The 16,256-nt window shown below is 35.8% G+C and overlaps 1 protein-coding gene across 2 annotated transcripts in view; it reads right to left on the reverse strand.

Annotated features, from left to right (window-relative positions):
- The window catches only part of LOC131434481 (tachykinin-like peptides receptor 86C), a 226,124-nt gene that overhangs the window by 84,404 nt on the left and 125,464 nt on the right, over positions 1 to 16,256 (reverse strand). For both annotated transcript variants that reach the window (XM_058601236.1, XM_058601227.1), the window contains 2 exons: positions 14,124 to 14,258; positions 13,500 to 13,580 (listed from right to left, as the gene is read on the reverse strand). In XM_058601236.1, coding sequence (XP_058457219.1) covers positions 13,500 to 13,580; positions 14,124 to 14,258 — 216 coding nt within the window. The remainder of the gene's footprint in view (positions 1 to 13,499; positions 13,581 to 14,123; positions 14,259 to 16,256) is intronic.

Genomic DNA, 16,256 nt, shown 5'->3' on the forward strand with positions numbered 1-16,256 from the left:
GATGATGATGATGATGGTCCCGCCTCATACCCCCACAAAGGTGTGAGCTGGACGATTTATCTAAATGATAATAAATATTGCATCACATATTTTAACCAGTTAACTAAATATAAAACGATCTGGTTAATCCAGCAGGTATAGATTCTCCTTCTAAAGTACAACTGAGAACAAGAAAACATTCAAATATTTCCGATTTACTATCCAGGGTCATTCAAGAAAATTTCCAACCCGGGAAGATCCTTGAACAAATCAGGAATCGAACCCGATATCTTTGTCAGTATCAGACAGTAATTCACCTGGCCCTTCCCGCCGGACCAGTTCATCGCTACCCACATCAGCTACGATGGAGTAACGAGACTGCGGATTAGCAGAGCCAAGCCCAATTCCATCAACAACTTCCGATCCCTATTATTTCCGAAATATAATCAATAAATAATTCATCAAATCTTACAAAGTTAAGATTCGATCTCGACACGTAGAATGCTAAAGCTCTCAAAAATAAAAGAGAACATATCCAGTTTCAGTCATATTCAATTTCCAGATTGCCTCTACCTGCTTTGCGCGCGCGAGGCTCATACTTTTGTAGACAACTCATTTTTTTTTTTTTAACTAAACAAATTATTAAAAATCCATCATCATCATACAGAACATAACAACCTAATGCGTCTTACTTGAAAAAAAAAAAACAAAAATAAAATAAATACAATCTTCGTCATTTTACACAGTTTTCGAAAAAATCAAATTGCACTAATTCATTAAAGATCTAATTACAAAATAGATTTTATGTGTGAAATACACAATTTTTTGAACTCCCTCAATGTTGCAGCCCGCTTGATTCGTCCTGGCATCGAATTGAAAAAACTAATCCCTTTGTACAATAACGAGTTCTGGGATCTGGCTGACAAAAAGCTTGGTGTTCTCGCATCAGACGCATTTCTAGTATTGTACCTATGCAAGTCACTTCCTCTTTCAATCCGATCACACAAATATCGAGGCAGCATTCCATTTAAGATTTTGAAAATGAACACCATTGTTAAATAATATACTCTCTGTTTCACTGAAAGCCATTGTAATGCGTTCAATAAAATATTAGAGGAAGTATATCTATTACATTTCAAAATCAATCGCATGACCTTATTTTGCAATCGCTGGAGTCTCAATATTTGCGTGTTGCTAGCAAGGAACAGAATCGATGAGCAGAAGTCAATGTGAGGAGAGATTATTGATTTATACAGAAGAATTTTACTACTGGTCGTTAAATCATTTTTTAGACGGCATAATACACCGTACTTTTTGGCAACCTTTTTGATGATGTTGTTAACGTGAGATTTGAATGTTAGCTTTTCATCAATTATGACTCCAAGATACTTCAACTCTCTAACGCGATCAATAATCTCTCCATCAATTTCAATGTTGGCTTCACGTCCAGTGCTTAAAGCAGAAATAACCATATATTTAGTTTTCGCGACATTCAGTTTTAACTGCTTGAATTTCAACCACTGAGCCAGAGAATGTAAGTCCTCGTTCAAATGTGCAACCGCTTCATCCAAATCCTTAGCTGTAATGAACAGAACAGTATCGTCAGCAAACAAATTTATTTCACAAAACCGTAAAACTCGCTTCATGTCATTTATGTACATAATGAATAAAATCGGACCTAAAACACTACCCTGTGGCACACCAAGTGAATTACCCTGGAAACTAGACACAACATCGTTGAAAACAGTTCTCTGAGTTCTATCAAATAAATAGCTTTCAAACCATTTATATGCTACTCCTTCGATACCAAAGCGTTGTAGTGTTTGTAACAGTATAGGTCTAGAAATTGTTTCGAAAGCGCGCTTGAGATCCAAGAACACTGCAAAAATAGTCTCTTTAATCTCGATTTTCTCCTTCCATTTTGCTAAAACCAGGTTTAAAGCGGTTTCGCAAGAGTGACTTTTCCGATATCCCGATTGTTCCGGTATTAGCAAACTGTTAGAGTTTAAATAGTTCATCAGCTGATCTTTAACAACAAGTTCCAAAATTTTTTCCAACGTGTGCAACATGTTAATGGGACGGTACTTCTCGGCTTTATCCGTTCCAGTAACCTTGGGGATAGGAACCACCAGCGATTCTTTCCAAACTTTTGGCACATGCCCCGTGTATAACGATTCATTTACCAAGTCCAGCAGATCGTGACCGATAACATGAAAGCAATCTTGTATCACTTTTGAGTTAACATTGTCAATACCAGCCGATTTTCCTAAATTAAAACAAATATCTTTCAATTGTTCAAAAGTGATTGGGTGAAATTCAAGAAATCTACAATAATTACTAATCGGCTGTGTTATTTCAACAGGTTCACCAACCAAATCAATACTTTGATTGATCTGCTGTACACTATTCATGAAATAACTGTTTAATTTTTCTGGTATCACTTGCTCTGAGTGCTCTTCTCTGCCATTAAATGTTAAAGTTTTTGCTGAGCAATGTGTAGGTTTTAGTAATTGTTTAAGAATTTTCCATAACTCCTTGCTGTTTTTCTGATTTTGATCGATCTTCCCCTGAACATATTCACATCTAGTCTTCTTCAGGGCCCATGAATAAATGTTTCGTGCATTGGTATAAGCACGCCAGTGACATTCATTATTAGTTCTACAGAACCTCTTGTACTGTTTATCTCTCTCTCGTTTTAATCGTAAGAGGTCCATTGAGTACCAGCTACTTGAGCTGTTCAAACTAACGTACTTTTCAGTGACTAATTTATTAGTACACTTTTTTAATACGTCCGTAAGAATAGATGCCCTGCGATCCAAATTTCCAGTCAACTGCGTACAATACAAGCTACTTGACACAAGTCGATTAAATAAACCCTTTCACAGATCACTGAGCTATGAGCTTTAAAAATACGAGAAAGGTAAACGCGCCTTCTGAATCCTCTTGATACTCGTTTATTCCAAACATTTCAGAAAAGTTTAATTTTGAATTATTTTAGATTATGTCACACAACAGAAAATTTTATCATAAAAATGTGATCATATTTCCGATGGCATGTAGCAAAAATTATGTTAATTCGTTAGATACAACAAGAGATATTCACGATCAAAAACTTATCACTCTCTCAGAGGGTAAATTTTGAAAAGACACCCCACAGTAAAGAAGGTCGTATTCACGACAAAAATTCAATAATCTATAAGTTGTACGATCTTAAGTTTCAAATTTTTAGGGGACGGGTATAGCGTGATGGGTAAGTCGATGCCTTTCACGCAGCCCGCCTGGGTTCGATTACCAACCCCGCACATAGGGTCAGAAAGTTTTTCTGGCCCGAAGAGGCGAATGACATTAATGTTAAAACCTCTATAATTGAAACAAAAAAAAAAGTTTCAAATTTTAAACGTCAAAGAACAAATGCTTGAAAGTTTCCAATGTTTCAAAGTTCCAAAGCTCAAAATTCCAAATTTCTAAAGTCCTAGAGTTTGAAAGCTCAAAAGGTGAAAAGTAACAATTTTTAAAGCTCCCAAGTTCCAATGTTGCTTCAATATTTACATAGTTCAGAAGGTGAGTAAACTTCAAGAGTACTAAAGCTTCAGAGCTCCGCAGTTTCAAGGTCCAAAAGTTCTTTACGAACAAAAATCTACGTTTACAGAACATCAGAATTCCACATTTTCGAAGTTTTCAAGCTGCAAAGTTTTTAAGTTATATAATTCCGAATTCCCAAATTTTCAAGTTTTAAAATTATCAAATTTCTCAAATTTCAAAAAGTTCTAAAGATTCAAAATAGTATACTTTCAAAAAAACTTCGAATATTTCAAAGTTTCAAAATATCAAAGATCTAAACACTGAAAGTGTCTAAACATTGGAATGTTTCAGGGCTCCGCACAGCTTTCAATTTCCAAATTTTCCGGATCTTTGGAACCAATTTCAAAAGTTAAAAATTTCGAAGTTTTAATGGTTTAAAGTTCAAAAACGTAATTCGAAGATTCAACAGTAAGAAATACTGCAGTAAAATTTTCTAGTTAAAAAATTCGATAATTTACATTTTGAGCAAAATTTTATAAAATTAAAACGCCAAATTCTAAATCTTTCAAAGTTTGAAGGTTTTAAGATTCTAAAGTTTTTAAGGTCTCAAATTTCAAAATTTTAGTGTTCAAACCTTCCATAGTTTAAATCAACAAAACTACTCAAAGGTTTAAAGTTTCGAAGCTTCAAGGTCCAAAACATTCAAATTCAAAATTTATAAAATAGTAAAATTCTTAATTTTCAAAGTCTGAAAACTTCAAAGTTGCAAGTTACATAATTCCGGATTTACCAAGCTCCTAATAACCAAATAAAATATTTTTTAGATTACCAAATTACCAAAGTTTGAAACTTTCGAAGCATTAAAATTTCAGAATGTTTAGAACTTTTTGAATTTTGTTCTATTCTATTATAGAGGTTGTAACCTTGAGGCCATTCGCCTCGTCGGGTAAGAAAAACTTTCGGACCATACGTGTGGTGTTGTGAATCAAACCAAGGTGCGTTTTTGAATTTAAATCTAGTCCAACTTTGGAATTTTGAAAAGATCCAAATCTCTAAAGTTCCAAAGATTCAAGTTCAAAAGCTGTAAACATTAAATAGTTCTAAAGGTCTTTATTAAATGAAACAATTCAAAAGTTCCAAAATTTCAAGACCATCAAATTTCAAATCTCTCGTTTCTAAGTTCTAAAATTGTTTAATTTTTATATTAGAATGCTTTAGAACTATAAAATTTTTAAAGGTTCAAGTTCAGGAGGAAAAAAATCGAGTGTTAAGGGGCGGGTGTAACACTTTTGAAAAATCATTTATTATTATCTTTATGTTTTCTTATAGTAAAACATTTCAAGAATATTATGTGAAATTTTCAAGCCTATTGGAACGAAACTCTGGAAGTTATGGACCTTTATCTATGGATATCTCATTCTTAGAAGAAGCAAGAGCTCGGCACACAGGTCCCAGATTTCTACTTCGATTGACTTCAAAACTTGACACAACATTCTTGAAATGTTTCATTATAACAAATTATAAAAGAACAAATATGATTTTTTGACAATGTTAGACTCTACGGGCTCCCTGGAGTACTAAATTGTTTCCATTGATTTTATAGACAAAAAATTTTAAACGCGTTTTTCCACGAAAGCAGGTTTTGAAAATCCCTGTCCATCGTCATTCAAAAACTACTGTACCATTTTTTTTCAAATTTTGCACACATTTTCTACATATAAAAACCAGGCCCCAACGTTTTCCTTTTCGATGTTTGTTACTTTGGGGAGGTTTTACCGTTACAAAATGACGGATTTTTTCGTAAAAAATCGTAGATTTGCTTTGAACCACCAAAAATTCAAAAAATTAAAAATAAATAAAAGAGTAACGTTGGGTCTAGAAAAATTTCTTCTCTAACTATGCTGCTTTGATTTGGTTAGTTTTGGAAAAAATTCGTAGAAACGATGATTTTTTTCTTCGTTTAGACCCCTGTTAAATTCAGATGTTCAAAAGTTTCAAGTTTCAATTAATGTTCCAAAGATCTAAAGTATTGAATTTACACAAGCTAAATTCAAAATTTCGAAAGCTTCAATGTTACAAATAAACATATTGCTCTGTCTCTACTAAAAAAGAGCGTGCGCCATGATGTAAAGAAAGTGCAAGAGATTCAACTGAACAAAACTAATGGTGCAATATGCTTAGCTTCCATTGAGTGCACGAAGCAGCGTAATTCGATGCTGAAAATAAGAAAAGAATAGAAGTACACAATGTTTTCCTGACATCCAGAATATATAAGTGTGTTGGAAAATACATTCTTACGTGGTCTTCTGATAGGATGGAGTGTTCATGAAAATTACTATTTGTAAAATGACCCGTTTATATGTCAGATCAATGGAGATCGATATCACATGTTTGTAATGCTCGTTTTGGTTTTGAAATCCAAGTTCAGTGCTTGTAGCTCTAGCCCAAAGGTTTCCGAAACAGTCATAAGCAAATAAAATGATCTTCTACAGTGCTTGGCTGATCAATTGCATGAAAAACCCAGGTGCCACAGTAAATCATTCCGATGAATAGAAAATTTTCCCGCTTTTAAATTCAATACACTGGGAAAGTTAATTTTCACTACACAATGAACCAGACTAATACCAGAAATTCAATTGGAAGCCACTGGTCAGCCATGACTCGGTTGGAATTTTTTCCTCAGTATACAGACACTGAACTGAAAGTTCGTTGAAACGTGACAAACAATGTGTGTGTGTGTGAAATCATGTGTCTCGTATCATCACTTCATCGTGTTGCGGTTTACAGCAAGCACATTTTTCCTGATGGCAGTTTCTGCTTGCACAAGGACGCCCATTCTACTTGAGGTTTATTTCCGATTCAGCTTCAAGCACACCACCATTTCCTCAAGTAGAATTGGCGCACTGTCGTTCTCCAACGGTAAGAGGGAAACTTATTTGTATGCAAAAACCGCGAACAGTGAAACAAGCAATAATTTCATTTATGCTCTACAATGCCAATACCGGATTCTAAACATTGACAAGCTATTCTTGATTATGTTGGTTTTTTTATTCATCTTATCGCAAGATGAATGACGTTCGTTGAAACAAGCCATCCGAGTCTAATGATATATTTCAAAGTGAGAAGAAGTATCGGTAAACTTACTGATGTCATAGAGTTCAAAACTAAAAATACAGAAACTCATTACGGAGGCTTAATCAAAACCGAAACTTGTTTATCTGTGAAAATCGATCAATGATACCCGTAAACATTGCTAGGCTAAATCCGTTTGTTTGTAGAGCCACCAAAATTATTGCGGTGAACCGAAATAATTCCATCAGGACTGTGGAAAGCAAATATCTAAGCCCCGTTCAAGGCAAGGCTCTAATCGGGGGAGGATTTTCAGGAGGATCACCAATTTCTCATTCCTCCCCTCCCCCTGGTTGTCAAACGCTGACTGCGGTGAAATTATTGGATTAATTTTGTCCAACCCATCATCATTCACTCGTTCTGGTGTTGGTTTGGGACCGATATAAGTTTGGTGACTCGGAAGGAGATCCGTTAGCTGATTATATTTATAGCATCTAATAACAAAACCAAATCTAGTGCCGAGATTTCGGGTTCGGTACTGACATTTCCGATTCATTCGAATTCGTTATCATTGCGCCGGGGTAGAAACCGGTAAAATATCGATCGGTTTCGTCTCGGTTCCACGACACTCTTCTAACCAGATAACAATTAATTTCGAAACAGAGAGATGACATCCATTGCTTTGTTTTGTAATCTTAGGCAATCATTTTCAAATACATTTCGATGCAGAATAATGGCCAGAATCATAACCACAATAGTTAATATGGTTCGATCCTGAAGTGACACTCTTGTAGATACCGAGGAGTAACGCAAATCGAATGACGTCTTTGAATTTTCTCGAGGGTTTCCACAATAGAAGAACGTATTTAAACTAATGACACACATGCTTCTAGAAAAGATGTGTTCATTCAATTGACAAGTCACAATGTCGTCGATAATTAGAAACAATCCGATTGAAAAGTAGCTTGCGACCGTCTCTCGCACAGAATGCATAATTTGAGACTTTTTATGCAAACTGACTGAAATCGTTTGTTTCCCATCGTCAATGGCAACAAGTCATGGAAAATGTTTCAAATGTTTAACTCTTCTCGGAACAATTGTGCAATTGGAAAAGCGCACTTCGTTTGTTACTTGTTTGATTTGTTTCAAAACCGTAATATTTGTTAAATGGAAGCTGAATATGAAACTGCTCAAATGAACATTCTGTACATCCAGTTGCAATAACTGATTCGGAACATAATCCTTCCAGGTATTTGGGTTCGTTTCACAAGCAGTATTATGTCAAATAACATAAATAACCGCTCTGTAACATTTGTGAAACATGAAAATTTTAACCAGTTCAAAATGGTTACTTGGGAACTAGCATTACAGAAGTTTGTTTAAAAAACTAGCCTTAATACGTCGCCAAAAACAACGTAATGAAAAACAAGACGGGTGATGAATTGTAAATGTGCATTTAGACTAAAGATTGCCTTTTTGTCGACAAATATCTTCTACCACACAATTAAATAACGCGAAACAGTTGAGGGTAAAAAAAAATTGCAACATACAGAATTTTAATGTCGATTATTCCATTTCGGATTTGCATATTTCAGTACTAGAAACTATCCAAATGCTGTACGAGACTCAGCCAAAATTCTCTATGATATTATACACTGTTGGGAATATTTTTCTCGAGCGCGATGCAACCAAATGCAAGCTTTATTTACGCTCGTTTGGCGTGAATTTCGCACTGCGAGAAGTGCACAAAGCTAATCAAACTATTTTAGATTTTAGTGTTGATACGTTAGATACAACAAGAAATATTCACGATTCAAAACATATCACTCTCTCAGAGGGTAAATTTTGAACAGGCGCCCCATAATAAAGTAAGTCGTATTCACGACAAAAGCGCCATCCAAACATCAGTAAAAAAACAACAATGTTAGTTGTTTTTTATAGATTTACATAGTAGGAAAACTTCGTATAGTTCTTCGGGAATATATCAATAGTTCTAAATAGAACCGATTTAGAGAATTCAGAAACTGGACCTGAGTTCCAGAACTAAATAGGCTTAAAATTCATTGCAATTTACTTCTAGAACTGAATTCTGAATTTGAATTCCGAAACTGAATTCAGCTCCAAGATCCAGTTCCAAAATTCGGGAACGGCTTCGGAAAGAATGATGGAAAAATTTCAAGCTTTAGCTTTTATACCCACGCAGCAGTTTGTTGCCCTGAAAACGCGTTCTGATTGGCTAGTGAAAACATAGGTTTATTCAAACTGATTTTTCAATAGAGTACTTTTGGAAAACATTTCCACTTTTGCTATGCCCATTTAAGGGCTGAGACCAGTATGTTTACGGGTGATTTAGAGGGCTATTTTCACGCTTCAAATCTGATGTTTTTAGAAACGAATATCCAAAAACCCCAACTGACAATCTCTTAGAAAATTAGTTAAGATTATTCTGTGAAAATTTCAGAATGATTCATTGACTTTAGCGATCGGGAGTCTTTTCTGAAGGAAGAATTGTATAGCTGAAAACGCCGTCTTTCAACTTGTTCATTGAATATCTCGCCTTCAAAAGCATGGATCAAAAATCTATCCTGACAATGTCTAGATCATTTAATTTTGATATATATTTTAAATTTGGAACATATATGTTGTCACGATTAAAATGAAGTGAATGTTATTTTTGTGAAGGTAAGTCGATTTCTATGGCGGCGCCATTGTTTTCTGCTCCAGTTCCCTAGTAACGTAACGAAACATGAGAGAGAAATAAAATCGGCTCAAAAAGGCTGCCAAACAAGCGGTAGCTTTATTGGATTTTATGTGATGTTGTCAAACTTGTAACCGAACTTTCTTGACCACCCGGCACACATCGAGAGTCATTTGGCACATTTGCGAGAGAGCATGGAGAGAAATGTAATACGCACAGCAAGCCACGTGGTTTCACGCGACCTACTGGCTAATGGTTTTCCAATGGACTGGTGGTTCAAACATATAAATCCATCAGCAAATGAAGAAGTTATATGCCTACAAAATTATGACAGAAAAAGGTTATGTGGCTATTTTTGAAATTTTTTGACCCCTGGCCCCGTACAGTAAAAAAAATATTTTATTGAGACTTTTTGAATGGTAAGAGAAAATTAATATCGCACAACTAGAAGGATCAGGAAAGATTTTTTGATTGATATGTTCACTAGTTCTTTTCCTGATAGAAAATATCGTATTTCATTCTTTGAGATCGATTCGCAGGTCATAAATACTTAAATTCCATCGACATTCAATGATGTTGATGGTATTTTTCTCGAATGCGAAGAATCAGAAATGCTGGCTTGATTGATTATTCCAGTGATTTTTTACTTATTACTTCAATGGAAGAAAATACCGTAAGAAGTGCTTCAGGATTGGTCTTAAAAGGACCAAATAATTAAATTACTTCCATGTTCAACAATGATGATGGAGTTTTACAAGTTACAAAGTGGCGGAATGTTCGAGTCCCGGTTTCGAAGAATTCTCATGGCGTTTTGCATTGAAAAACACCGGTGGTGTGGATTGCTCTGGTTTTTCACTTTCGAGCAGAAATTGTAATGAAACACCGTCAGAATGTTGCATTTCTGCTCGAAAGTGCAAAACCAGAGCAATCCACGCTACCAGTATTTTTCAATGAAAAACGGCATCGATGTTCATGGGATTGTATTACAAGCCATGAAAGAATCAACTGCGAAATCTGTGGCTATAGAATAATCAAAGAAATGTAACACCATTCATTGCATTTATCCATTGCGAAATTCAGAATCAACAGCACACAGAATAAATCTGCTCAAGCCTGATGTTGGTAGCACTAAAAGACTGTTTAAATATCCGCATCACTATACACTGTCACAAATAAAGGCGGGGCAAACATAAAGTCAAAGTCTTGGCATCACATTGCTTTTGTAGAATTTGGCCTTTCTGTTTCAACAGACTTCCCGACCGATTCTTAGTGTACAGAATCATTGCATGGCTAGTACTATGGATCCTACTGACACCATGAATCCTTCCAGGTCGAGGCTCGAACATACGACAACTGGCTTGTAAGACCAACGTCCTATGCATTGAACCACCAACCCGGGGTGGCAAACATAATCAAATCTTAAAAAAAACACAAAACTGACTGTTTCTTGATTGATTATTTCACTCAATTTACTAATCCTAAAAAGCCCAAAAAAAGCAAAACAAATTTTTCAATCGACAACGGCATAGAGACTACGAAAATACACGCTCATTGAACAATTTTTTCTCACTTTTGCTTATTTAGTTCATATGTCAAAAGTGATATAGATTAAGAAAACTGAGTAAGATTCTAAATTGACAATAAATAATAATCACCGTGCTTTGAAAATGTTACGCGAGAGTTTTGAAAAACTTATTCGTAGAAGTAATAACAGGTTTCAAAGTGAGCTATGAATATTGATTGAATTTCTAGCCAAAGCCGGATCGAGACTCGATTTTAGCACCGTAGTGAGGGCACACGTCTGCTTCATTAAAGATATGTTAGGACGACAAAAATTGCGCAAAAATTTGTTGGTTCGAGCTAATTTTCCCTTTTATAGAATGAGTAAATATGTAAATTTAGTCTAGAAATCAGTTCCAAAAATTCAGTTCCATAATCTAGAGCAAGGATTCAATTCCAGAATCTTAGATTTGACCTATTGAACTTGTATTCTGGAATTGAATTCGGAACCGGCATTCCGGGACTGAACTCTAAAACTGATTTCTGAAACTCTATTCTAATGTTTAAATTAGGTTCCGAATTCAGGTGGACCGGAAATCAGATTCTGAACTCAGTTTTAAAATTAAGTTCCAGAATCCAATCCAAATGAGGTTCTACAGCGCGTCCAGCTCCGTGTAGAGTATAAGAAGATGAACATCGGAACTGATATGTGCCTGGCTATCTCAATACCGTCGTCAAGGGTACGTTATAAGTTATCTTCATTGTTTTCAAAAATTTGAGAAAACCTTATTTTCGAGTTGTTTTTGATTGTCTCACACTGCTGAAAATTTCATCATAAATTGCTGATTATATTTCTGGTTGGATGGAGAAAGAATTATGTGAGCAATTCCATGCAGAATCGGCTGACTGTTTGCACGACCCCCTTCGATTTGTATGAATTATTTCGAGCAATTATGTTGAGCAATTTGAGCAATGAAATATTATTCTCTAAGCTAATTTCAAAATGAGCCAAGAATAGATCCACTAGGTTCCTGCTTTCATGTTTTCCTTTCAGTTATCAGATATTTTCAACGTTTCACTTCTGATTACTCTATTTTACTAAATTATCTCTTCATTCAACTTTTCAATTTTCAGTTAGCTTCGGAGAAATGTTTTATTTGGTATGCTTTCTTTTTCCATGTTATTGTATGTCAATGCATGTTTTTTTCAGTGTGTATATATTTTTTAAATCTCATTTGATAACCTACAACTTCTTCTTAGACATATTTTTTGTAGAAGCTGTAAATTTCTGGTTATAATTGTTCGAAAATATTGCGGCTAAAAACACATACTCCCTTTTCATAAATTAGTCTTGAGTGAAAAAAATCTCTACACCAGTGAAAAATACTTTATTTGCTATATCGATCATACATGTAATGTCACATGCAAATTGAAGAGGGTCGTGCCAGAATTTTGCCATTTCTGAACGATTTGGCGTGGAATGGCTCATGTTGCTGCGTATAGTGCATCTCGAAATATTCACGAATAAGTTCTACCTATTCGTCCACAGGACAAATTTTGAAAGGGCGCCCCATAGTAAAGTAAGACATATTTCTGTCGACAAAATTAAGATATTTTAAAAAATGGGCAATATTCAGCTTACTATATCGATTTTGATTGGTTCTTTTCGGCAAGCATTAACTAAGAGAGGCTTTCTTTCTTCTGATCATGCTTATATGAGCCAGTCTAGGATATCTATCCGTCTTTTTATTTCATACCAATCAAAATCGATATAGTAGATATTATGCGGCAATTACAACCAAATAACAATACTTAGCTTAATTGATTTATGTCCGTTGATACTTGTTTTAATCGAATCCTTTAAAACGAAACTTCTCTTGGGGCTCTCGTTTTTCTCCGTTCATTGTTTCCAGTCCAAGATTTACATACAACTTACACTTTGCAAATTCTGAAGAAAGAACGTTAAATATACAGTAGCCATACGATCGTAGTTTTATTAGAGAACGTTTGTCGTGAGTGAAAGCAAAGATGGAACTGCTCATACTAATCGTTAGATTTATTATGCACTCGTTCTACAATCCTGAAAGTGGAAATAAATGTATTTAATTGTTTTCGCATAGTAGAGTATGAATGATGATTGAGTGGAGCATTAGTATGGAACTGAGTAAAAGAAACGAATGTCTGAGAAAGAACCAACCATTCTTCGTTGCAGTCGCAGTTAACAAGCAACCAAATTACTAGGTGTGCAGATTTTTGGACGGCGTTGTCCACGCCGTTACGGTTCTCGCATTGCTTCGGTCATCATATGGTCAAATCACTGCAAAAGGGATAAGATTTGATTAATAGATCGCTTCTCTTCTTCCATAGACCGAAGCGCAGTGTTTGTACTAGCATGGACAATGTCTGTCAAATTTGGCACATTCAGAATATAGAATACTTTTATTTTGTTGTTCCCTTTCTGTTTATTGTTTCTTCTTTTTGTCAGATAAGCTCTGGAACCGTAGTAGCACCATTCAATCTGGCTCAAGGTTGTTTTATGCCCCGGAATTCAAATGCCATTTAAATATTCGAACATGAAACGATTCTGGTGACATGTTTTCAAATATTTCAACATGAAACTACTCGTGTTTTTCGGTTTGCTCTAGGAATTTTCCGTGCCACTCAATTCTCCAGAATAAAACTTACTACCCGTCAAAAGTTCTGGTCATGTGAAAACAAACAATCTACTTACATGTAATCTGCCATAGAAGTCGGATACCGTCCATCTGGCCACAGCATGTAGCATACGGTTCTGGTGTTGCCATTGTTGTAACTACGGAGAGAGAAAGAGAAAAAATTGAAAACGGATCTGTGAGGTAGTTATTTATACAGTAAATACAAAAAGAAAAACAATCGTTTCGATTCATAATGCGTTGTCGAAGGGAATTATTTTTACACTCGCGTTCGAAATCAGATGAACAAATAAACAATTATCGTTTTTTTTTTGCCTACCTCAATCAGATGACGGTTTGGTGTTCATAAATATCGAATAACTGAGTGAAACTCGCATTACCAATTAAATAAACATAATTGAATGACTTCTGACTTTTTCCACCGTCATCTCATGATTATAATTTTTTGCTCAGCTCGATTACAAACAACTATTATGAGACTGCTTCTTTAATTTCCTCTGATAGAAAATAGTGTAAAACAAAACAAAATATCACTTCCCGCTGTCCTCGAGGATTCCGAGAACGTGGACAGTGTAATTGACTGTTCCAATCTGTCCAATATTTCTACCATTCGTAAGACACAGACCATTTCACGACACGGGTTCCCTCTGTTTGATTCCAGTTGGGTTGGTGCTGCAACTTACCGTTTCGTCATCACAGTCGAGTACATCAGACAGGGAGTGGCCAGCACACAACTCAGGGCCCAGATGATGAGCAGGAAAAGGCGAGCCTTCTTCCGGGAAGTCCGATGCCGCAGGGGATGCACAATTGCAATGTATCTGCAAAGAAAGAAGCGGCTTGATGAAAAATATCCTCGCAACGGGTGGACGAGAGAGACCGACCGAACGAAAGAAAGTTAATAATGCCTTCCTGACACACCGAAGGTAAATTGCACCGTCGGAAACGGAACCGCTGAAGCGAACGATAAGACCATGAATTGTCGTTGGAAAATTCCCCAACGACGTATCACTCCGAGAAGCTCGTTGAACCAAGATGCAATATGATTTTAAACTTTTCAACAACGATATTACGGAGGACATCCCAGAGAGAGAAAGAGAGAGAGCGAAAGATCGAGGATGTCCCACCAGAAAAGGAAATTATGCCGCTGACATTGACCCCGTTGCTTGCCGTGCACTTCGTCATAATGGTCGCAAATTCCGAATGGACGTTCTTTTAGTGACTTCTTGCGCTTTGCATAGGATTCCGTTTGGATCGAGTCCAACAACTGGATGCTAGGGATGATTATTGTTCTTGTTGGTGGATTATATAAGAATAGCAGACAAAAACAATAGCAGAGCGGCTCTATTTGGATTAGTCGTCACAAGGTGAGATAACTAAGTGCACACAAGTTCCTATCTCATACCTCCCCGTAAGTCATTTGGTCAGTAGAACGACGTCGTATTGGTGCTATCGTCTTCTGCGTTAGTAGCAGAATGAGAGGGTGCGAATTGGTTTGAATGTAACAATTAATTTGACACGCGAAAATTATTGAAAACCCTTCAGATCGGTCAAGCATTTCGCATTGACGTCCTATTGCTGAAGTGTATTAAAATCTCATTATGACATTGAATTGTCAATTTGTTTTCAAGAAAACCGTCTGCAGCATTTTTTGCAATTCATAAAGCAAAATTAAGACGTAAGAATAACATTTGTGTATAAATAAAACTACAAGGATCAGCCCCATAGGGTTGTTCGAGCCATTGATGTGGACCAAGGCAACCAAAATTTCCAATGACCTACAATCAAACAGTTCAATCAATCGTCACACTTTTGAATTCGCAAATGCACAAAAGTCTGCTTAGATTGAACTTTATTAGGAACCAAAATCGTACACGCGAACCAAGAATATAGACTTTATTTGTCGTGATTTGTATTTGTTCTGTAGCCGACGAAATTACAAAAATAGCCCAAATGTATGCAATTATATGTTTTTACACGATACAGATATCTATATTCAAGCTTGCGATACGGATATCGATATTTAAGCTTCTCTTCGCCAAGCTTGTGTTCAAGTTTTGTATGCAAGCAGTTATTTTTATAGCGCTTCTCTACCATTACAACCATTCTGCGAGTTCGGTTGAAGCGATAAACTTTTTATTATCAATTGAGTTCATCTTATATAAATTGGAAATTAATCTTATGCACTCCAAATTTATCCTGGGGTAGTTGTCAATTTCTCAGGCGAAACGACATAACATGGAATTTCATCCGAAATTGCATGACACAAGATCAGAGCATACCAATTAAAGCTTCAAATCGTTTTATGGCACTTTTTGTCTTGCTGTCTAGCAACAACCTACATCTAGCATGCTACTCGTAGGACTGAAACGTTAGCTATAATTTCGCTTATATTTATAGATTCGAGTGCTTCCAACAGCTTTGCTTTAGCATCGATCGCTTACTCCTTCAAAACATTTAAATCAATACGTAGAAATATTTCTGATCAAATGGTGACATAATATTAATAATTGATACGAAATTGACTCAGCTGTAATTGTTCAAAACCTGACCACATTTCTACGTGTATATTTCTTGAGATTCTGATTTGCACCTCTATATAGAAAACAAAAATGTGTTCCACAGTAAAAAGTGTTTTATGCAAAAGCGAAAAAATATTCAGGTCATACTACGTTCCAAGGGTCTTATTGGCTAGGGCAGAAGACTGAAGGTTTCGAAGATTTCGATACGGTCAAAAATGAAGCATTGAATGCAAACCTGATTATTGGTGAGATTAGAAAATGTTAATTGTTCATACAAAACTGAAAAACTTGAACCAA

This window comes from Malaya genurostris, chromosome 1 (assembly GCF_030247185.1).
Source record: "Malaya genurostris strain Urasoe2022 chromosome 1, Malgen_1.1, whole genome shotgun sequence".
NCBI classification, from domain to species: Eukaryota; Metazoa; Arthropoda; class Insecta; order Diptera; family Culicidae; genus Malaya; species Malaya genurostris.